Source organism: Mastigoproctus giganteus, chromosome 11 (genome assembly GCF_048544385.1).
Source record: "Mastigoproctus giganteus isolate SK-2022 chromosome 11, ASM4854438v1, whole genome shotgun sequence".
Taxonomy (NCBI): Eukaryota; Metazoa; Arthropoda; class Arachnida; order Uropygi; family Thelyphonidae; genus Mastigoproctus; species Mastigoproctus giganteus.
This window is the reverse complement of record NC_143585.1, coordinates 21,719,555-21,735,380: the sequence shown is the minus strand read 5'-3', so window position 1 is coordinate 21,735,380 and position 15,826 is coordinate 21,719,555. Positions and strand designations below refer to the sequence as shown.

General features: G+C 36.9%; 1 protein-coding gene across 1 annotated transcript in view; it reads right to left on the bottom strand.

Moving 5' to 3' along the window:
- Positions 1–15,145, bottom strand: part of LOC150077767 (sodium-dependent proline transporter-like) — a 142,799-nt gene extending 127,654 nt beyond the window's left edge. Inside the window, exons 1-6 of the mRNA XM_090384356.1 lie at positions 15,049–15,145; positions 14,577–14,674; positions 11,993–12,059; positions 11,411–11,486; positions 10,329–10,816; positions 7,505–7,620 (exon numbers count right to left, since the gene is read on the bottom strand). Coding sequence (XP_090240482.1) covers positions 7,505–7,620; positions 10,329–10,816; positions 11,411–11,486; positions 11,993–12,059; positions 14,577–14,674; positions 15,049–15,145 — 942 coding nt within the window. The remainder of the gene's footprint in view (positions 1–7,504; positions 7,621–10,328; positions 10,817–11,410; positions 11,487–11,992; positions 12,060–14,576; positions 14,675–15,048) is intronic.
- Positions 15,146–15,826: the final 681 nt, after the last annotated feature.

The window sequence follows — 15,826 nt, the reverse complement described above, 5'->3', positions numbered from 1 at the left end:
ATTTATGGAGTGATGGGTATATTGTATCGCTTCTTTATGTACAATTAAGATATTTATTATAATAGTAATTCAATAATGTACTGGAAGATAACCCGTCTCCACAACGAAGAAGACTGCTGTATCTTCGCACAACCATCGATTGTTTCTTTTCTCCTTCCGGTTTACAAATGCAACTCGATAAACAAGCCTAATCTGGCCCTTATATATAGTACTTTGAGCAAACTATGTTAATTTTCAAGATTTTGCTTAAGTCTAGTTAAATTTTTTAAAGATTTCTTTTTTAAGAAGACAAAGGCTATTCAGAATATTTTATTTTTCTTTAGAAAAACTCTTATAACCACAAAATAAAAATTAGAATACTATATTCTTCTAATTTCCTAAGAATATACAATTCTTTCGAAAACAAATTTGTGTTTTATAATCTTTGTTCACGTATAATTTAGAGGTTATAAAATATCTAGGACTTTATCACAGATTATGCACTGACGAGCTTTATCTGAGACATTTGTCTTTTGTAAGTATATTATCATCATAAATCGTATTCATGCACAAGGGGGTCCATAAGATTAAAAACCCCATTGCTCAAGCTTTACTTATTTACGCTTTCATCTATGGTGAAAGCGTAAAAAGGTAAAGCTTGAGCAATTACTAATTATTAAGATACAGTCCTTAGACATGGAAACTGGAATATTCATCATGGTTCGATCTAGTTCCCTGTTTAATTACATTACTACTAGTTGGAAAATTCGGACTGGTTAATTCTATGATAGCGCATTGGTGTAATATGCAGTTTAGATCCAACAGAGCAATTTAATTCAAATGCAGTGATGCTTGGATATTATTACAATGGTCAGACACTCCGTAAATTTTTAAGATGGTCCTAATGTTTGTTGTTGTAGAGTTGTAGGCGCATCAGCCACTTAGGCCATTGAACTATAAATTAAGTGCGTTCTGTCGTCGATTTGCTGTTTACTGGACGAAAAACCAGAGTTTCCATGAGGAAAAACCATGCTACCTTCGCCAAAAGACCGAATAACAAGGCCACGTTATGAAAAAACGTGGCTGAGTTAGTCGGTCTAAATATTCTTCGCGTCATTTATGGGATTCGAACTGAGGTCTTTTCTGCCTGGTGTGGGGAGGATGGTTTTTATACCAATTGTGCTACCCATGAGGGTACACGGGTAAGAGACTGTTGGTTGTCCACAGTTGTAGTACAGTGATTTTGACACTTGTCATTTATTTGGAGAGGTCGAAGTTCGAATCCTCAGTGACCGGAAGAATCCATAAAGACATCTTTAGTCGGGGGATGTAGTTAACTGAGCTCAGGCGGAGGAAGCAGAGTTTCCTCTGTGAGCCATTCTGGGTTTTCCGACCCGCACTATGTACAGATATATAATACACAAAAATAATGAATTATGCATACTAATGAGCTATACAAATAACAACAACAAACAGCTGTTGATTATTGACGTTTTGTCCGAAAATATTGACCGATTTGTTTATGGATTTTATCTGGGCGTAATATTTTTTCGAACAAAGAACTCGTCTTCAAATTTTACTTTTTTTAAGTACATTAAAGTGGACAGTTATTGAAAATAGACAACTAAACGAAAGCTATGTAAAGCTCCTAGGCCCATTGTAAACTTATCTTTCCAACTCCCCCGCCCCGGTTAAGAATAATTGCCACTCTGAGGTTATGCTAATCCAGTGGAGTATCCAGGATTCCATGAGTCTGAATGCAAAAGAAGAACATGGTTCACCAACTGGGCTTCCTGACTCCAACACTATGTCTAAGGGGAAGACATACTGTTGGAGTAATCCTTGGTAACATTTCTAAAATTGAATTGTAACCAAATGCTGATCTTTGGTGAAAAGCATTTCGTTTGAAAATCAAGTGAAGTCGAGAGAAAATGCATTATCATTCCAATTTTATGACAGTTTTAGCGACCCCCCAATAATTGCTCTGTCTAGACGTATCCAAAGTTATCTAAGCTCTCCATAAGTATTACTAACCCGGATAAAAACTTCTGTTTAGCCTGGCACGTTATGAGCTGCGCATGGCCAATAGGATTTCGAGTTACTTTAATTCACCATGGTCTTAATTTAAGTTGGGGGGGGGGGTTGAATGGGATATTCAAATCAGCTAATATTTGAACGTTAAACTTTTGCTTGAATATTTCCAGTTTCGTTAATTAGTTTAAACATAATTAGCAAGTTTGTTACTACGTAAAATTAATTAATATAAAATTAATATTGACCGATCATGACTGGATCATAAAATCTTTAGAGATTTTATGATCCAGAAACATAAATTCACATAATAAACGATTCTTAATTCTCAGACCAATGAACAACTACAAAAATGCATAAAATTTCCCAAATTGATATATGTTTACGTCAAGGAAATGTAGTTGAATAGAATCAAAAAAAGTCTTACCAATGATTACAAAAGAAAATTTTATGTCTCAATTCGGGCTGCATGCACAGAAATATCACTTGGAGGTTTTCGTTCGCACTGTAAAAAGGCGAACGCTTCATTTAGAAACAGAGTTGAGAAAGGCCTTGAAACCCGACAAGAGTGACATCACGGACGACTCCATTCTCTTTGTGAAAAAGTTTCGGCAAAATTCCATCTTTGGCACCTTTCCAAAGTTAGCTATGTACCGTTCACTAGTGGTATTGAACTCGTGTACTACTTGCGTTACAGTGTACTGATGACGGAAGATGTGCAGAAGAGAATGCGTACATTCACCATCTCGAATTGGAGTTAACATAGTCTTATAAATCATCTTGACGGTTGGAGGAGTGTAAAGAAACACGGGCACGGCGTTTCTATATCTGATAACAGTATTGGGGACCCACGTGTACTCTAGAAATGGAGGAACCAGCAAGAAAAGTTTTAGTGAGGAACAAACCAATTTGATGGGGGTGAGGTGAGAGAGAGAGGAAAGATAAATGATTAACTTGAACAATCTAATAAAACGTGTTATTGTTCAAGTTTTACGTCAATAGTATTCATTATTGGTAAATGTTGGATTGAAAAGAAAGTTCGATGTATCCCAAGCGATGATGCCTCGAAGGGGCAACCTTTCAAGGTCAAACAAGGCAGTATTCAAGTATGACAAATTACACATCCAGTCAAATAGCCAATTTATTTAATTGCTCTGTGTAATTTAATAATAATAATAATTGATTTAATAATTTTTAATTTGGTTATAGTTTATCGTAATAAATAGTATATTTAATTAATAGTTAATGAAAGATTAATTAAAATAAGACGATTTTTTTATTAAATCATTAAATTGATTAATAATCGATTAAAATTAAAACCTGTGGATTTAATGGTCATTTATTATTTAGTTATAAAATAATTCATCTATCTTTTTTGTGAATGTTGTAGCAGGATTTTAGGAGCACCACCGGCTAAGGCTGGAGGCAGAAATATATCATGGGATATTCAAATCTACTAATTATGCTATTCTCTCCTGAGACCGACTAACTCATCCACGTTGTGAAAAAGGTCCATAAAAATTTCTCCCGTCATCAATGGGACTCGAACTCAAGATGGCAAACAACGAACTAGGATAAAACACCATGCTTTTCGGAGAAAGCGTCCAGAAAAGTGGGCTTCAGAGAATTGGAGATTACAATATGAGAATGCCTCTACACATACTCACAAGATTTAGCTATCTGTGATTTTTTTTGTCTTGTTTCTCAAGTTTAAAGTCCCCTTGGAAGATTGTAGATTTGCGCAACTCTGAATGTCGCAGATTTCCTGATAGTCCAAGGGGACTATCAGGATATTATTCAGAATGCGAAACTGGAACTATTAGTAATTTCAAAAGAAGCCTATCAGGAATCCTTCCAGAAGTTGTAGAAGCGTTGGAATCGTCGCATATGATGTTAAGGAGACTACTTCAAATGAGATAAATCCGTATCAGGTAAGGTTTATCATTTCCAAAATTAGTTTAGTCCCAGAATTTTTTGCCCACACTTAGTACGTGACATAAGGCGTATTCCCTATTATTCTGATAAGGCAGTATATTTAAACTTTTGTTATTATTTTCATGCTCAAAAATACAGATTTTAATTATGAATCTGCTCCACAGTAGAAAAAGTCTACCATCAGTTGATTTTTAAAATATTTGACACCGACAGACATAAATATTTCGTAATTTAAAATGAATAAATAGTATAAAATGGAAAAAAATGAGAGAAATATTTTGATTATTAGAATCACAAATAAAAAATAGGTTTACAAAACAGGCGTAACTCAAGAGGATCATACAGCTTTTGTTGTTTACAATTCCAAGGCGAGTAGCTGAAACGGAAGACCTGGAATCGTTTCATACTGAATGCTTTGTAGGCCTGTCTGCACAGTGAGAGAGGTACCTTTGGTATCCACTTGTTGACATTTAGAAGCGTGTGGATGTGGAATGCGCATAGACTGCTCTGATTTTAGAAGTAAATGTGATGCAATAAAAGTTATATATAGTTTCATTTCCGTCTGGAATTTGGTCTGTACTGCATTATTATTCATGTAAGCATTACGCGAGCAAATATAATCACTTGCCAGTTGTAGTAGGATTTTTTAGCAACATTAGTGACTAAGACCATAACTTGCGTGTATTCTGAGGTCGATTTTCTGTTTTCTGGATGAAAAATCCCAGTTTCCGGGAGGAAAAACCAAGCTACTTTTGATTTTAATGGTCACTAAATAGAAATTTCTTTAGGCACATTTTTTTAAAGGTGAAACAGTCGATTTGTTTGTTCTTCCAGATGAAACTTAAATTTCTGAGTGGGTGAAAGCCACGCAGCAATCTTAGTCCGACAAACTCCATCATGATCCGAAACAAAGGTCCATAAAAATATTCCACCCCTTCTTCAACGTCTTCCCAATGCCGAGTGGAAAAGTGTTAATTGATGGGATTCGAACTCAGTTTTTTTACCACCCGTGTGGGGAAGGAATGAAAATCCAGTAATGAAATGCTCATATTTTCCATGAAATGCCCTTATATCCTGAAAACATTGAGGTTTGGTCTGCCATTTCACGTAGCCGCGTCACTGGACCTCTATTCTTCGAGAACACAGTTCAAAGAAACATATGCCTGGATTTAATACTGGTTTATTGAGCTACCCCACAATGTTGAATTTTATTGCTTGTTTCAACATGACAGGCAACTTTTTACACATCCAATGAAATAGTGGCAGTGTTGATTGAATTTTTTGGCGAAAAAAAATGTTGCAATCAATCCCCAGATGTAACGCTACTGAATTATTTTTTGGAGTTGAAAGTCAATGTGTACAAAATAATTCTCAACCGATGAGAAAATGAATCAAAATACCCAAAAACATTTATTGTATCTTTCTCAAACATGTTACAGCAGTACATAAAATGCATATACAGGAACAAATATACAAGAAAGTGAGGATATCAGTGCAATGACATCTTGGATAAGGAGATATATAAATACATAATAGAGTTAAACGGTTTCGGGACTTTTTGGAATATTTGACTAAGGATTCTGTACTTGTGCGCATTTTCATGTCTGTGTATGCGCTCATAGATAGTTAAGCGGTAAATTTCCCACCCTTTTGACTGGCCCCCTGACTAGTATTTAAGCTAATGACACCCTTTTGACTGGTATTTAAGCTAATGACACTCTTCTGACTGGTATTTAAGCTAATGACACCCTTTTGACTGGTATTTTAGCTAATGTTAGTACTTTACCACATGTGTGGTCATGAAAATATAGACAGGAAATGCAACCTTTAGAAGCTGTTCCAAAAGTAACGAAACTTTTGACCCTACTACGTATTTCAGTTGCTATCACACATAGACATTTTTCTGATTTCTTTTGAAGTTCCACATTGGTACTCAAACCACAACCGCAGAAGTATTCTGAGTGTTTGTTTCCAAATCACAACCATCGAGGAATTCTGAATTATTTTTGTTTTCACAATGATACCACCAATGACCTTCCCTGAAAGTAAAAAAAAACCAGGTGAAGTGGGCGAAAAAGTGAAAATATTTCAAATAAATATAAAAAAATTAAAAATTTTATTTAAATTATTAATAAATAAAAATGTTTCAATGCTTAAAATTTTTAAAAATGTTTAATTATTTAAACATTTAAATAAAAATGTTATTTCAGTCATAAACGTTATTACTGAAGTAACATTTATTCAGTGTAAACAGAACATTAAGGTGTGTTTAACAAGAAAGCATATTTATGATGGTTCTTCATAATCTTATGTACTCCTAATGCGCATTTGAACCAAGTTCCAGTTCTGGATTACTCAATAAAACAGATTTTACTCATATGTGTTGGATGAAAAGGGAGGGGGGTAATGAAGTAAAAATTCAGTGCTTTGGTGGACAAGATTGATTGTCGGAGGGAAAAGAGTTGATATCCTGGAGAGAATTAAAGCTGCATAGGCATCAGTGTTGTGGTGGACTCTTGAACACCTGATGAGTCAGCTGCTTTAATCATTCCGAATTTCAAGCTGTTGTGGGATCAGTACCTCAGAGAAGGATCACCAGAGGCAAGAGGTGGTGATCCCACAAGAGCTTGTAATTCTGGATGATTTAACTGTTAGAGAAACAGGGAATATATTATGGAACAGGAAGAAGCAAAAAATTAACGTAATTGTAGAGTATTCATCATCTTTAAAGATAAAAAAAGTTTTTTTTTGGGCATTAGACTCTGATAATATTCTAAGTTCCTTCTTTATAGTTGTAAGATAAAGAAGAGCTAGGAGTTAGGACTCAATGTGAAAGTAACATCCTGCGATACCTGGAAATTTTACACAGGTATGGCAGGAGGGAGTATATGGTCCAAACCTTACGAATCAAATCCTACGTGGAAAGATTGTGAAAGGCTCATTGGAGAGATTTTTCTTGTCATAGCCTGCACATATGTTCACAGAGGGATTCTGTTGTAGAGTTGGAATATTCTTGAATAGACTAGTTGGCAACTGTCCGGTTCTGTGAATCTGACAGTTGCCAACCTGGAATATAGGAATATTGAAATCACGAGTGTCCATCAAATGCTCCGAAAAAGACACAAACTGATCATTCAGAATAATTGCATAGCCAGTCTAATTGCCATTTCAAGCAGGGGTTTACTTGATAACAGTTAAACAGGCCTCATCGCCACCGCCAGCTTGTTGGTTGATAGTTTTTTTAGGCACATCAGCAACTTAGGCCATATTGTGCTGTTTATACTATGTCTGTAAATAGCGTGTGTTCTGTGGTGAACTTGCATTTTGCTAGACGAAAAATCCAAGTTTCCGGGAGGAAAATCCATGCCACCCTCGCTTGAGAGAGATTAACTCAGCCACGTTGTGAAAAAGACCCATATCATCACTCTATCAAAATTACTCACTTTAAGAAGACGCACCAAACAATTCCAAAATTATTTCTCTTCCTCGCAGTCAAAATAAGCACATGGAACCCAGGCGAGGCTGTTATGCTCTAATTTCGACCAGCTCAGATGCCTACGTTCCGTCCAATACATTTGTTGTTAATAGGGCTTTGCCATTTTTCAGCAAACCTACCAGCTGTTGGAGTACGGCCTGTAGCTCTGGAGAGCCTAGACATCTCACGCGATACTTGACCTGCAAATGTCAATTTATAATATATATATTGCATATAATCCATTGTTTGTACAATTCAAATTAAGTAAATAAATAAAGAAAGAAATAAAAATTGTGCGTCATTGACAGGATTCGAACTCAGATCTTTTCTATCCGGTGTGGGCAGTATAGTGATTATGCCAACTACATTAGCCACGAAGGTGCACCAACTTGTGCGACACCTTGAGCAAAATTTGGATGAAATGCCTCATTTCTTCCCTTTGCTATAATTAGAGTGTAGGAAAGTATTTTAACGTATTTTTTCCAGACCACATCTCAACTTCTAAAAGGTCAGCAGTCCAATTTTTCTCTTTTAGCCTATATTAACGGGCTTTCCTAACTCTTCTTTGAATAAAATATATCCATGTTATGCAATTCTCTTTGCGGTTCTCTCATAAATCGACTGATGAGGTTTAGCTGACTGTTTACCACAGTTCAGTCACAGCTGGTATATCTGTAAACAGAGAAAAACAAGTTAATCTCATACTTTAATTCATTGTTGTAAAGAAGCCTTTATAGCAAAAAAAATTCTTTTGCGAATTCTTGGAAGATTTCAAGAATTTCCTTATTTGTAATTAAATCGTGTTCATTTCCAGGAGCAAAGTGATGAGATGTAGTTGAGATCTGTTGCCGAAGGTCTTAGTAAATTGGGCAAGAGTAAATTACGTGTCAGTCCTCGATGCCACCGCTTAAGCAAGAATCTGTAGTGGTCAGATTAAACCGTAGGAGTTTCGCATTCAATGATCCATGACCTGTTATTAAATATGATGTGCAGAGACTGGGGAAGAACCATTTCTGTACAGTGTTGGAAGAGGTAAATGAGATGTCAGGTATAAACGACTTGGTTACAATACCTTTAGTAGATAAGGACCACCTGGATTGCCAACAGTTGGTTAGAAGATTCCAGCATTTCTCTTTTTCTTTCTTTGGGTCAGCATTTGGATCGACAGTAATATTGAGGAGGGTAATAGGTATTCCTTTCCTAATATAATAGCAGAGACCTTTATAAATAACATGCAGGTCAGTGAGTAAAGTGCCTGCAATAGCTTGTAGGGCCGGTGCGGAGACTGTACGACATGTTCAAAGCAGCGCCAAGAGAAAAGACTTTTATATAGTATCCAGCTGAGATTTTACGGTAAGAAGGCTGGCCCTTTGAAACTTAATACAGGAGGCATACAATAGAACTGGGATAAAGAAGGTACGATACAAGCTATGGAGAGTATTGTTTTTTTAAACCCCATTCTTTCCTAGAAATTCTGAAGAGCATTAATGTAAAGTTCTTAATCTTTTTAGAGAGATGCTATGACTGTGATGAGAAGGCCAGACGGTCATCTAGGAGAACACTAAAGTGTTTGTGTGTGGAGACTAGAGGAAGTGAATTTCCTTGATATTTTATTACTGGAGGCCTACCATAATTTAGTCTTCCCTTAAAGATCATCATTTTTGTTTTTGTCACTGAAACGGTGAGCTTGTTTTGAGTGGCCCAGTCGGATAGTCTGGAGAGAATATTATTTGCAGACGTTTCTAGATCCTTTCTGGAATTTCCTTGGACAAGAATGGATAAGTCATCGGCGTAAGCTATTGTATTTATATTAGTCAGGTCATCATTGAGGAGAAGCCAATCGTTTAGGACTAAGTTCCACACCAGGGGTCCAAGAATAGACCCTTGGGGGCAGCCACGAGTAATATGTCTGGATATAGACTGGTGTCTAGTTTGTATTAAGAGAGAGCTATCATTAAAATAGTCCTTTATGAGAAGGTATAATAACTGAGGGTAGTTTGCAACTCTAAGACAACGAAAGACACTCCCCCACCATAGTGTATCGAAAGCACCTTCGAAGTCTATAAATAAAATTAGAGTATATTTGAATGTGGATTCATCTATGAGCTTTTTGATTTGAAACATTGCATCTTCACAACCCCGGCCTGGTGTAAAGCCATATTGAAGGGATGAATTTAAGTTGGCCTCCGCAAGCAGTGAATTAATTCTAAGACTGATTAAACGTTCAAGTAGTTTTCCTAAGTGGGAAAGCAAGACAATTGGCCTGTAAGATTTTGGGTCGTGTTGAGGTTTTCCTGGTTTTGATAAAATTTTCAATAAAGCTGACTTCCAGATAACAGGAAAGGTACTAAATTCTAAGCATGTGATTTGGTCGTAGCTCATAGAAACGTTTAAGAAAAATACATTCCAGTAGAACTATCCAGTCCAGGACATTTGTCCTTTTCCATTGAATTAAGTGCAGATTTTAATTCATCCAAAGAGAAAGGCAACGTTGAAGTGGGGGTGAAATGCGATTCATTTAAATTTCTGATTTCAGTCTGCGCAAGGGAGTCAAGGATTGGATCGTCCTGCGGGAATAGCCTATCTATTATTTTATTGACAGTATTGGTCCAGTTTAAAGAGTCTTCAGTATTGGTCCAGTTTAAAGAGTTTAGTATTTGTTATAACAGTATTAAGGATATCTCCTAGATTTATTTTGTTTCTGCAGATTTTGTAAATCAAACCGCATGGATCCTCGTTACCAGCAGTTTTTACCAAATTTTGCCAGGATTCCAACTTATTTTTATGGTTTCGAGATATAGTTTCTTAGTATTTTTAAATTCTTGGTGTAGTCTTGAGAGTTTTGGTGGTAAGATATGGTTGTTTCTTCTTGCTTTTTGAAAGGTTTTTCTAGCTCGATGAACTTTACGTCTTAATATCGTGAGTTCCTGTGACCACCAAGGAGTGGTTTTGGTGGTCAAGAACTTCTTCCTTGTTGATCTGGAAGTGGCTTTCAGAACTGTCTTTTGAACGAGAAGTGCTAATTCTTCAGGATTATAGTCAGAAATAGCTTTAGTATCATCTGAAGGAAAATCCTGGATTATTGATTTTTCAAAGTTGCTCCAATGAATATTACGAAGCGAATATCTCACAAGGTTCCTTGGAGGTTGCTTCGAAACTTTAGCTGTTTTTTCTAATAGGAAAGAGATGACCATATGATCAGATGTAGTCAGATCAGCGTTGACCTCCCAGTTATGAATAAATGAGAGTAGGTTGTTAGTTACCAATGTAATGTCTATATTTGGTTGTCCTAAGGAGTTGGAAAAGGTATAAGGTTGGCCTGGAAGGTTAATGACATTCAGTTGATGAGATAAAATGAGGTCCTCTAAAAGGCGTCCTCTTGTACCAGTGGATTTGCTATGCCAAAGAGAAGATTTAGAATTTGCATCCATTAAAACTAGCAGAGGCTCTGGGTTAATAGCGTGAAGCGCCGAGTCTAAGTAATGAAGATGAGCAGCAATATTTGTAGATGGTGGGCAATACAGGGAAATAATATAAAATGAAAGTGTTGCTGTAGTAACATTAATGCAAGTTGCAAGTTGTGTACAAAGACTGGAAACTCTGACTATATCAAGGTTTTTATTGAAGATAATTATTACAGACTTCGGTTCCTCATGATTGGGTTGAATAAATACCACAGGTGACTAATCTTTTGTATGGTGTCTCTGTATATGACTGATATTGATATTTGGGGGTTCCCTTGACGCTATTTTAGCCCCAATAATAAATAAGATCGGTTGAACCCATTTCCATAATATCGAAGGAGTATCGAATACTTCTGGAGTTCGATTTTTAATTCACTGTTTATTTAAAAAAAAAGGTTAATACAATAGAATTAGCTCATTAAAGCAAATGTTTGACTTAATGTTGTCTTCTGTTCTTGCTTTTCATCCCACGTTAAACCAATTTATGTCACTTAAAGTATTAATAATAATGCACAAAAGCACTCACCAAGCAGCGAAACCTCTCTGTTGATGAATATACTTGGCACACGAAACATCATCTTCCAAATGTTCATCCAACATATCTGGGGAGGGAAACCCATTTATTTTTGAATCATATAATTCATGTTTCAAATTATTTGTATTTCTAATTCATTTCAATTACAAATGCGACCATACTGATTAAAATAATTGGGAAATCAATGATAAATTAGCATTTTATTAGCATTTAATTTCGAATTCATTTAGAACCTAATGCCCTCTGATTCTATCAAAGGATTGTGATATTTCGTAGGGCAACATCAAGAAAACTTATGGTGAAGGTGTTGCAAAAGTCATAAATGGAGAATTCTTTTTTCCCCCCTTTCTAATACAGACCGTCTGGTAAATCTTTGCATACACTGAATTATCAAAAGTATACTAGGAGAGACAAAAAAGGTTTACATATCATCAGATTTCAACTTGGCGTAGAGCCTCCTTTGGCCTATAATACTTTTGGTAATAGTGTAAGAAAGAGGATACATGTAATATTATCATTTATATTATTATTTTGTAATTTTAAAACAATTTCTTTTTCCAAATAAAGACTAACCTTCACAGTTCACATTACATTCGTTTTCTTCATGTTCTGCTGACCAACACCAGTGCAAGTTACTGATCTGCAAAATAAATTGGAAAATTAAAACAGATTTTTATGCATACATTATGTTTTAAGATTATTTAAACCTCAATATGTAGCATAGATTAGTGATTGTTAAATAATTGGTTGTAATTTAATCCTATGAGTTATTTAACCCCACACACACACGGTATCGACTTTGAAGGCTAGATAAATGAATAATTACTGCTCATTGAACGAACCTTTCCACAGCATCCCAAAGATGCTCCACACAGTTCATGTCCAGTGAACGGGGATTCCATTCTATGGTGGTAAAACCTGTGGAACACTCTTCGGACCATGTTCTAGTCACCACGGCTCTGTGGGGAGGCGCATTGTCATGCTGAAAGAGTCCATTGCCTTGTGGGTGTACGATGACCATGAAGGGATGCAGATGGCCTGCAAGGATGGACACATAATCTGGACTGTTCAGAGATGCGTGTAGACGTACCAGAGGTCCCAACATGTGCCAGTTGAACACGCTCCAGACCATTACCGACCGTCCACCTGACTGAACAGTTTCTTGTTGACATGAGGGGTGCAAAGTTTCATGTGGTTTCCTACAGATACGCACCCTCCTGTCCGTTCGAAATAATTGGAAATGGGACTCGTTGGGCCAGGAGAACCGTCTTCAATCAACCAAGGTCCAGTGCCGACGTTCTTTCGTCCAGCTGAGACGTAGAGGCCTGTGTTGTGGTGTTAGCAATAGGACTCTAGTTGGTCGCCGGCACCCATAACCTATTGCAGCCAATGATCGCTTGATGGTTTTGATGGAGACGTTTCTGGCACCTCCCTCAGTGAAATCAACAGTGATTAGTGTCACTGTTCATTAAGATAGTGTAATTGGAAATGGTTGGCTGAAAGAATGCGAGACAGACGTCGACGGCCACGTTCACCCACCACCTTTCTCCGCCCACAGCGCTGTCCACGATTGGATGTTATTTCGGAAATGTCGTATTCCCAATACACTCTTGATACTGTCGAACGGGGACAGTGCATTTTCTGCGCCACCTCCACAGTAGAGTGACCCATGCGTCGGGCATCCACTATCATTCCTCTTTCAAAGTCGGTTAACTCACGACGTTTATTCACACTGACATCGAATTACCGTCTATGTCGATGCAGTGCACCTATATTCCAAGAAGTGGATTCGTCCACTAGCGAGAGGGGTGACAGCGTAGCGTTGCCCAGGAACCAGGTATCCCATAAATTCTGTCCTTTCAGTGTACATACACTGTGCTGTCACTTTATTATGTACACCCCTGCTGTGCACACAAGTGGTTTGTCCCACAACGTTGCAAATCACATGACCACAGTTGTTGATATAAATGCAGCAGAACAACCTTTCTAGTATCAGTTAAGCATACAAACCGTAGCAAGAATGGGGAAAAGGAGTGATCTAACGGACTTCGAACATGGCATGGTACAAGGTGCAAGACGTGCTGGACAAAGCATCTCTGAAATGGCAGTTCTCCTCAACTTTTCACGCACCACAGTTTCAAGGGTGTATCGCGAATGGCGCAACGAACAGAAATATCCTCTCAGCGGCACTCCTGTGGAAGAAAATCGCTTGTTGATGAGAGAGGTCAGAGGAGGATGGCTAGAAATGTGCAAGCAAACAGACGGGCCACAATGTCGCACATCACGTCAGAATACAACCTTGGTGCGAAGAACAAAATATCGCAAAGGACCACTAGTCTCATTTTGTCGCGAATGGGCTACAACAGCCGACGGCCACATCGCATACCTTTGTTATCAATGAAGAACAAGAGGCACGCCTCTTGTGGGCACAGCAACACCAGGACTGGACTATCGAGAATTGGAAAGCAGTTGCTTGGTCTGACGAGTCGACGTTCCTGGTGCATCATGTTGATGGAAGGCTCAGACTTTGGCGAAAACAACATGAATCCATGGACGCGTCATGTCTGACGACTACTGTGCAAGGTAGTGTGGGTAATGTTATGGTGTGGAGAATGTTTTCTTGGCACACGTTGGGTCCATTGATACCCATAGATTCACATCTGAATGCCACATCGTACCTAAACATTGTTGCTGACCAAATGCATCCGTTCATGTTGACAATTTATCCTCAGCCAGATGGTTACTTCCAGCAGGATAATGCGCCGGTGCACAAAGCCCGAATCACTATGGAATGGTTCCAGGAATATGACAATGACTTTTCTTTGCTGCAGCGGTCCCCGGAGGATCTCTATTGAACATCTTTGGGATGAGCAGGAAAGGTCTGTTCGCTGCAGGCCTACACCTCCGTCGAATCTCAAGGAACTGCGTGACACACTCATGTCTGCATGGTACTCCATTCCTGCAGAACGTTTTTAGCATCTTGTTCAATCAATGCCTAGACGAATTCAGGCTGTTTTGAAAGCTAAAGGAGGCTCAACACGCTACTAGGTAGGTATACCTAATAAAATGCCAGCACAGTGTAGCTTCAATTAGATATGGTTTGGTTATAATTTAATAATTTGAACTGTTACTGGTTGCATTTCAAGTCTTTGCTTACCTTGAAGAGGCCAAAGCTGACAGTCATATCATGGATATTATTTACGAATCTGAAATCTGTAGAGTACGAACCATTGTCGTTCTTCAAAATGCACAGCCCTGTGGGGAGAAAATAATAATGAATCGGATTTATGATATAAGATAGATTCAACAAAATCCTGCTTGTATAAAATGTATAAAAAGTGTAGTATTATTAGTTATTAATATATATATATATAATATTTAATTAAAATAATTGTAGTATCATATACTTTTTACTCATATCATATTAATTTAATTAAACTATCATATAATTTTAATTAAATTATATCATAATTTAATCAAAATTATTAAATAATCATATTTAAAATATTTACATTTTTTTGCACTTTTCAACATTATTTTCAGCATTCTTTTAATTACAAATATTTTACTAAACTATTCTTTATAATAGATAACATGTTAATTAAAAAAGTTACAGGTCGAATACTAACAATCTCCAAGTGATGAGTTATCAAATTCATAGCGATCTAAAAGAACTCTGACCAGTTCACATTTTTCGAAAACTTTCCCTTGACACAACAGCGCCATTACTAAGCAACAAATGACAATTCTTTCTTTGATCGTCATAAGCCACTAGGGGGCAGTAGCAGAATTGTCGTCTGAATGTTGCCACCTACAAAAAAAAATAAAAATAAATAAAGCTAATAATAATTTATTTAAGTTTTTATATTGAATTATTAATATTAATATTTAATAATATACTTAAATATCTAAACGTATAGTATTAATATTTATATTAATTAAAATTAAATTTAATTAAAATAAAATTATTAATTAAATTAATTAAAACATAAAATGGCTATATTAGTACTACAACAATCTTTCACCAGAGAAAATGAATTCTGTAGTTGATAGGTGAGGTGCAAAGCAAAAGAGCTTAAAAGACAAAGGAAGGTGACTTTAAAAAAAGTCTCTAAGAAAAGACAACTGAGTAGAAAGAAGAAATTTCCTTCTTCGAAAGCCCTTGTGGGTGGCACAGTTGGTATAATCACCATTGTCCCTACACCACTTGGGAAAGACCTGAGCTGGAATACCGTCAATAATGCGAAGGATTTTTATGGTCTTTTTCACAACGTTGCTGAGTTAGTCTGTCTGCGTGGGTACCATGATTTCTCCTTCCAGAAACTCGAGTTCTTCGTCCAGTAAACAGCAAATCGGTCATATAGTACAAGCAATTTAGAGACATTATATGCGGCGTAATACGATCTA